The sequence below is a fragment of the Nicotiana tomentosiformis genome, chromosome 12 (assembly GCF_000390325.3).
Source record: "Nicotiana tomentosiformis chromosome 12, ASM39032v3, whole genome shotgun sequence".
Lineage (NCBI taxonomy): Eukaryota > Viridiplantae > Streptophyta > Magnoliopsida > Solanales > Solanaceae > Nicotiana > Nicotiana tomentosiformis.
In genome coordinates this window covers 104,434,701-104,442,607 of record NC_090823.1, presented here as the reverse complement: position 1 = coordinate 104,442,607, position 7,907 = coordinate 104,434,701, and the positions used below count along the sequence as shown (strand labels likewise).

The following is a 7,907-nucleotide window of genomic DNA, read 5'->3' as shown; positions in this document are numbered from 1 at the left end:
TGATATTTTGCTGACACTGGTTGTTTCCTTCCTTATTGCCATTACTGTACTGTGATCCATATTGCATAGTCTTTATGTAGACATCATACTTCTGCGGCTCATATACTTGTACCTATTTAGTTTATTAGACCAGTGAGTGTCTTGACTGTTCCTAGTCACTACTCCGCCGAGGTTAGTCTTGATACTTACTGGGCACCGCTCTGGTGTGCTCATGCTACTCTTCTGCACATTATTTTTTGTGCAGATCCAAGTAATTGTTCGTTAGCTAGCTGTGTGGACTGTTGCAGCGGAGACTCAAGGTAAACCTGCCACTACATTCACAGGCTTCAGAGTCACCTTCAACTTTTCATTTTGCACTGTTTATTTTTATTTCTGGACAGTTGTATTTAGAAGTTTTCTAGCAATCACTCTGTAGAGCTTATGACTTGTACTACCGGTTTTGGGAATTATAAGAGATTCTATTTAAATAATGTTATTGTTTTAATTATTGTTAGGCTTACCTAGTCCTTAAGACTAGGTGCCATCACGATACCCAAACGAAGGGGAAATTGGGTTGTGACAAGTTGGTATCAGAGCTCTAGGTTCATAGGTGCTACAAGTCATAAGCGAGTTTAGTAGAGTCTTGCGGATCGGTACGGAGACGTCTGTACTTATCTTCGAGAGGCTACAGAATTATTAGGATAATCTCACTTCTTTCATTCCTATCATGCGAGCTTATTGATCTCGGAGGTTGAACTTTTATCATTCCTTTCTCTCACACATGGTAAGGACACGAGCTAAAGTTATAGATGACACTGCTCCCAGAGCAAGTATCGCTAGAGGCAGAGGCAAAGGCCGATGAGGAGTAAGTGTCGCAGCCAAAGCACCTACCAGAGCAGCAGTTGAGGAGCCGCCAGTAGTTCTAGTTAGGGAGCAGGTACCGGAGGCGCCTGTTATTACCCCCAGACTTCAGGAGACCTTAGCACAGTTCTTGAGCATGTGTTGGGACATTGGCTTAGGTGGGGTTGATTCCTGTTGCACCAGCTACTTCACAGACCGGGTGAGGAACCCAAACTCCCGCCGCCCATACCCAGAGCAGCGAGTTCATGTTGGTTAGGTTCCAGGTGTCTTGGCGACACAGCCTGTGGTTCCAGTTCAGCTCGTGGTCAGGGCAGCAACATCTGAGGAAGAGCATCTTAGACTTGCAAGGTTCAAGAAATATGACCCTCCTACATTCAGTGGTTTGGCTTCAGAGAGTGCACATGGTTTTCTAGAAGAGTGTCACCGCATTCTCCGTACTATGGGTATTGTAGAGACGAGCGGGGTTGCTTTTACTATGTTCCAGCTCAGGGGAGCGGCTTACCAGTCGTGGCGAGCATATGAGTTGGGTAGCCCAGTCGAGTTAGCTTCACTTACATGGGTTCAGTTTTCAGAGATGTTCCTGAGAGAGTTTGTACCTCAGTCCCTTCGAGATGCATGGTACGCGAATTTTGAGCAGCTGCGCCAGGGCACTATGTCAGTGTCAGAGTATGCCGTGAGATTCAGTGAATTGGCCAGGCATGCGCCTGCTTTGGTCGCCACAGTTAGAGAGCGTGTCTGCAGATTCATTAAGGGACTGAGGCATGATATTCGGTTCAGCATGGATCGGGAGTTAGAGTCAGATGTTTCGTTTCAGCAGGTGGTAGGGATCGCTCGCCGTGTAGAGGGCATGTGGGATCAGGAGGAAGAGGATAGGCGGGGCCATGAGAGAGAGTACGGGCGAGATCAGGAGAGAGAGGACAGGGAGGTGAGGAGGCCTCATAGACCGGAGAGATCTACTGGTCCTTATTTTGGTGGTAGGGTACCACATGGTAGAGGTTTTTTAGGTCAGCTAGTTTAGTTTACACTCCAGGCTTCGCACAGTGTTTCAGGTGCTCATGGGTCTCAAAGTACCCGTACCGCACAATTCTCCCAGCCACGTCAGCAGAGAGGTTGCTTCGAGTGTGGAGATACTATCCACAGGGTGATAGATTGTCCTAGACTCTGGACAGGTGTGTCACAGCGGAGTATTCAGGCGAGTAGAGGGCGCCCAAGAGGGGAAGGCCCGACCCGTTGATGTGTTTCATATAGTAGGCTTGAGGCTACTGCTCCAGATCATGTCATATATATATGCTTTTGATTTGTTACAGAGGGGCATCATTTATATTTTGATTCGGTCCTACTTATCGGGGCGAGTTCCCCTACTTGTTGTCCCACCTATGGGTGAGTTTATGACTTAGTATTATGTTTAGATGTTTACCCCATTGGGAGATTCTATGAGTGATAGCCGTGTCTATCATTTGTTTCTATTTATTATTGAAAGTTATGAGACTAAGTGAATTCCAGTTGTCCATTATGGTAGGTTTGATATGATTCCTGAGTAAATTGGTTATAATTTGTGATTTGATACTCTACCGGGGTGAGAATTTAGCAAATGTTGAGATTTTATTGGCAGAATTGAGTTAGTGGAAGATTTCCATTGGTATGATGTGTATTCGACTTGTGATTCAGAGTTGAGGGCGGGACCCTCGCGACTCCATGTGATTTGATATGTTTGAGCCGGGCTGCGTGTCACGGTGGAGGGTGATACCATGATGAGATCCTTATGATTTGTTCATGTACTTTGATTTTTCCTTTTGAATTGATTCGTAGTAGGGTATTGTTAGAAAGTTGTGCCTGTCTGGCTTGTTTGATATTTATCCTATGTGTTTCTCTTTACATATTTAGTCAATTTCGTTATGTGCTTCTTGAGTTTTGGCTTGCGGGGTGTGTGCCCGGCAGTGTTAGTTATGACTTGTTGATTCAGGTGTATAGTTATGAGGTCTTCGTGTTTCTTGCATCATTGTCAGCGTTGTGGAGGTTTGAAATGGGTTGCTAACGGATGTGGGTCTAATTGTCGGTGCTGGTTTTGATTTCGGGCTGCTAATGTGATCAGAAATGTAATTATGGGCCTATATGTGGTGTGTCTTGTTGTGTGGTCGTACCTTGTGGATGTAGGTATGAGTTGTTACAGTTGGTTGAGACTGATACCGGTTATGGATTTAGAATCGGGTCTTTTGAAGATAAATGGAAGGTGAGAATTTTGACTCTAAGGCTTATCGGTGTTGATAGAAAGGATAAATTACAGTTGGGATGGTGTCGTCAGGCTTATGTGGATTGGGGTGACGTAGGGTCCCCCGCGGGTGTATGTTGGATATGTACTTTTAGTGATTCAAAGACTTCGAGGCGATGCTTAGCACGTTCGAAGACGAATGTTTGTTTAAGAGGGGAATGATGTAATGACCCAGCCGGTCATTTTGAGAATTTAAGTTCCGTATGCGGCATAAGGCCCTGAGCAACTTCATATTATGTGTATTGACTTACGTGCATAGTTGAATTCAGTTACCGGATGATTCGAAGTGATTTGAGACACTTAGTCCCTAAAACAGAAGCTTAAGTCTTAGGATTTTTACTGTAGTCGGAACTATGTGAAGACAACTCCGGAATGGAATTCCGTCGATTTTGTTAGCTCCGTTGGGTGATTTTGGACTTAGGAGCGTGTCCGGACTGTGAATCTGAGGACTATAGCTAATTTAGGCTTGAAATGGCGAAAGTCGAATTCTAGGAGATTTGGACAGGAAGTGGACTTTTTGATATCGGGGTTAGAATGCGATTCCGAGAGTTGGAACAGCTCCATTATGTTATTTGGGAATTGCCTGCAAAACTTGACATCATTCCGGGTTGATTTGATAGGTTTCGGCATAGGTTTTAGAAGTTGGAAGATTTGAAAATTTATAAGTTCGATTCATGGTGAGATTCGTAGTTTTGACGTTGTTTGATGTGATTTGAGACCTCGAGCGAGTCCGTATTAGGGTATGGAACTTGTTGGTATGCTTGGACGAGGTCCCGGGCGCCTCGGGTGTGTTTCGGACGAGTTTCAGATGTTTTTCATGGTTTTGAACAGGTTTGGTTTTGGTGTTTTTCAAACCTACGATGCTTGGAGCGTAGGTGGGGCTCCGCTTCTACATGAGCCTGGTCGCTTCTGTGATCCTTGAGGCCTGGGAGCTTGCTCGCTTCTGCGGAAACTTGCACGCAGATGCGAAGGTCGCTTCTGCGGTCCCTCGATCGCATCTGCGAAGAAGCTCGCCTATGCGTTCCCCCCTTTTGTTTCTGCGGTGCCGCTGGTGCGGCTATAAATCCGCAGATACGGTTCCAGGCCTGGCCAGCTGAGTTCGCAGATGTGGACTCTTTCTCGCAAATGCGAGTGCGTAGGTGTGTCTCCTAGTCCGCAGATGCGGAAATCCTGGCGGAAACATTAAGTCGAGGGTTTGGCCATTTTCTTTATATTTCGAGTTTTAGACTTCGGTTTTGGGAGCTTCCTTATGGGGTTTTCAAGCAAATCGATTGGGAAAGTGTTCTTCAACTAGAATTTATTTATTCCTATGATTCTATCTTTATTTTTATTATTTAATTTGTGTTTTGAGTTGAGGAAAATGGTGGTTTTTGAAGAAAATTTTCAAAATGAAAAATCACGATTTGAGGGACGAAATGGTATCAAAATTTGATGCTTTTAGTATGGTTAGACTCGTGAGTGAATGGGTGTTCGTATTTTGTGACTTTTACCTGATTTCGAGACGTGGTCCCGAGTCGACTTTTTAGGGCGGATTTCGGAATTTTTGTTAAAATATTGATTTCACTAATTAGATGAGTCTATTATGATTGTATTCATGATATGCAATTTGCGTTTGGCTAGATTTGGGCCATTCAGAGTCTGATAATCGAGGAAAAGACATTCTTACAGACTGATTGAGCTTGGTTCGAAGTAAGTATCTTGCCTAACCTTGTGTGGGGGACTTCCACTTAGGATTTGAGTCTTCTATGTTGATTGTAGTCCGTGTACACGAGGTGACGAGTGCGTGCACGGACTTATTTGTGAAAAGTTAGCCTTTTAGGGTTCTTAGGTCCTTGTATTCATTGAATATGCAGTTGTTCTTGTTATGATTATATATCTTAATTACTAGATTCACATCTACCTGCTTAATTAGAATCAATTGCTTCATGATCCACTATTATTGTTACTTGATTCATATGTGCCTTAATTGAAACTGTTATCTCTTTTATAGCCATGCTATCTTTTTATAACTGCTTATCTTTATTTGGAATTTATATTATTTCATCCTATAATTGTTCAGTCTTAATTGAGGTTATGATTATTTTTTTGCTGCTTATCCTTAATTGAATTGTTGTATATCCTTCGTAATTTCCTCAACCTTAAAAGAAGTTTAGATATCCTATATCTTAGTCGACTTGTTTTATTTGACATTATTTGATTCGTGTTAGCTTCCCTGTTGTTGAAGTGTATATTGTGGGATCGTTGCTACAAATTAGTTTTCCCTTTTGTTGAGCTGTTCTCTTTACGCCTAGCATTTTTTACTGTGGTTATTCATTGTGAATTGGTTCTACCGTTTCTTTGTGAATTAAAGTTCTTGAGTTGATTTACTTGTCGTACTTTGTATTATTGTCATTGTTGCTGTTGTACTTGTTGTGGTAATGTACGAGGTTTCTACCGTGCGGTTGTTATTATTCTGATGCACGAGGTTTCTATCGTGCGGTTGTTATTATGGGGTTGCACGAGATTTCTGTCGTGCTATTGTTACCATTGATATTTTCACATACAGCGTGACAAGGCGGGATATGTATATATATATATGTGGGTTGCACATATGGCGAGATAAGGTGGAAACATTATTATGCACGTGTGGCGAGACAAGGCGGGCATTTATGTTACTATTGCACACGTGGCGAGACAAGGTGGGCTGTGTCAGGGATTGATTTGTGATGATTTGTGGCCTGGCAGCATTCTTGTTGTTGATATTTGTGAAGTGGTATACATACCTGTGTGAGCTTTATCTTGTGAAAGCTGTGAGAAAATATTCTACGTGTTGTCCGTTCTTTTTCTTTATGCTTATTTGCTGGTATGGACTATGGTAGGACACTTGCATAAGCATACACGTAGTTAAGCACTCTTATCGGATAAGAGGTTTTCTTGATATTGTTTAGCATAGATGCTCACCCTTGTTTACTTGTCTTCTATGTGAAAATGGCTCTACTGACACGTGAGTCGTTAGTGCAGTTATGAGGTGTTATGAGGGCACAAAATGCCAAGTGTTAGGGTTCAGGTATTGAGGCCCGTGAGTTGTGAATTGTTCGAGGTTCGGTACCTCGTGGAGTTGTTGCCAAAACCTGATGTAAAAGCGGTTGTAGTTGCTGAGTTATTACTTGTCCTCGCTGTATTTGTGATTCCGGATTTAGGTTGGGTTCCATTCATTTTTCTGTGTCATTTTCATGATATTTCGCTGACACTGGTTGTTTTCTTTCTTATTGCCATTACTGTACTGTGAGCCATATTGCATAGTCTTTATGTAGACATCATACTTCTGCTGCTCATATACTTGTACCTGTTTAGTTTATTAGACCAGTGAGTGTCTTGACTGTTCCTAGTCACTACTCCGTCGAGGTTAGTCTTGATACTTACTGGGCACCGCTGTGGTGTGCTCATGCTACTCTTCTGCACATTGTTTTTTGTGCAGATACGGGTAATTGTTCGTTAGCTAGCTGTGTGGACTGTTGTTGCGGAGACTCAAGGTAAACCTACCGCCGCATTCGTAGGCTTCGGAGTCACCTTCAACTTTTCGTTTTACACTGTTTATTCTTATTTTTGGACAGTTGTATTTAGAAGTTTTCTAGCAAATACTCTGTAGAGCTTATGACTTGTACTACCGGTTTTAGAAATTGTAAGAGATTCTATTTAAATAATGTTGTTGTTTTAATTATTGTTAGGCTTACCTAGTCCTTAAGACTAGGTGCCATCATGATACCCAAACGGAGGGGAAATTAGGTCGTGACAACAATGCTCCAGAAATCCCATTCTGCACATATCAACTTCTGAACGGCTCGAATTTAGCCACAATAAATTTGATTCAGTCCACACAATTTATAGTAATTAATTCCATATCAAAATACTAATATTTTCCCACAAAATCCGAAATTACACTCTAAAAATCGCCCGTGGGGACCACGTCTCGGAACCCTACAAAAGTTATAAAATATGAATGCCCATTCAACCACGAGTCCAACCATATAAATTTTTCTCAAATCCGACATCAACTCGACCCTCAAATCTACAAATTAAACCAAGAGAGTTTTCACAATTTTCCAATTTAATTTACCAATTAAATGTTAAAAATAACCATAAATTCGGGTAATTTGACCAATATTGAGTTACGAACACTTACCCCGTTGTTTTCCTTTAAAATCTCCCAAAACTTGCCTCTTCTCGAGATCCAAATTGGTAAAAATGGAAAATGGGGAGAAGTTCAGAACTAAAACTCTCTGCCCAGTCATTTCTTCTATGCGATCGTGGGCCAAGTCCCGCGATCGCGAAGCACACATTTCCACTGTCAAAAATTGACCCTATGCGATCGCGGATTAGTTCACGCGATCGCGAAGCACAAAAGAAACTGCCCCCAAATTTGGCCTTCGTGGACGCCGTTGAATCCACGCGAACGTGGATCACTAATGCACAAACCTACGCGATTGCAGACTGATCTATGCGATCGCGAAGAGCAACTTTGCGTGACCCCCATGGTGCCTTACTTCCTTTTCGCGAACGCGGCGTTGCCCATGCGTTCGCGATGCATTCTCTCTTCCCCGCTACGCAATCGTGATTCTCCCCACGCGATCGCATAGAACACAACTCAGCAGCCCCAATTAACCCTACGCGGTCGCAGACCTTCTCACGCGATCGCATAGAAGGAAACCAGATACAGATATTAGAAAAATTCCAGCATCATTCCAAGTCTAAAAATTGATCTGTTAACCATCCGAAACTCACCCGAGGCCCTCGGGACCTCAACCAAATACACCAACAA

General features: G+C 42.8%; 1 protein-coding gene across 1 annotated transcript; it reads left to right on the top strand.

The window, feature by feature from the left end:
• Nucleotides 1-1,414: 1,414 nt before the first annotated feature.
• LOC138903161 (uncharacterized) lies at nt 1,415-1,858 on the top strand. Its single transcript, XM_070191084.1, has one exon. It carries the CDS (start codon nt 1,415-1,417, stop codon nt 1,856-1,858), a length of 444 nt encoding a protein of 147 aa, XP_070047185.1.
• The last annotated feature ends 6,049 nt before the right edge of the window (nt 1,859-7,907 follow it).

Coding starts and splice junctions, on each gene's coding strand:
- LOC138903161 (XM_070191084.1), top strand. CDS start 1,415: ATGTTCCTGAGAGAGTTTGTACCTCAGTCCCTTCGAGATGCATGGTAC.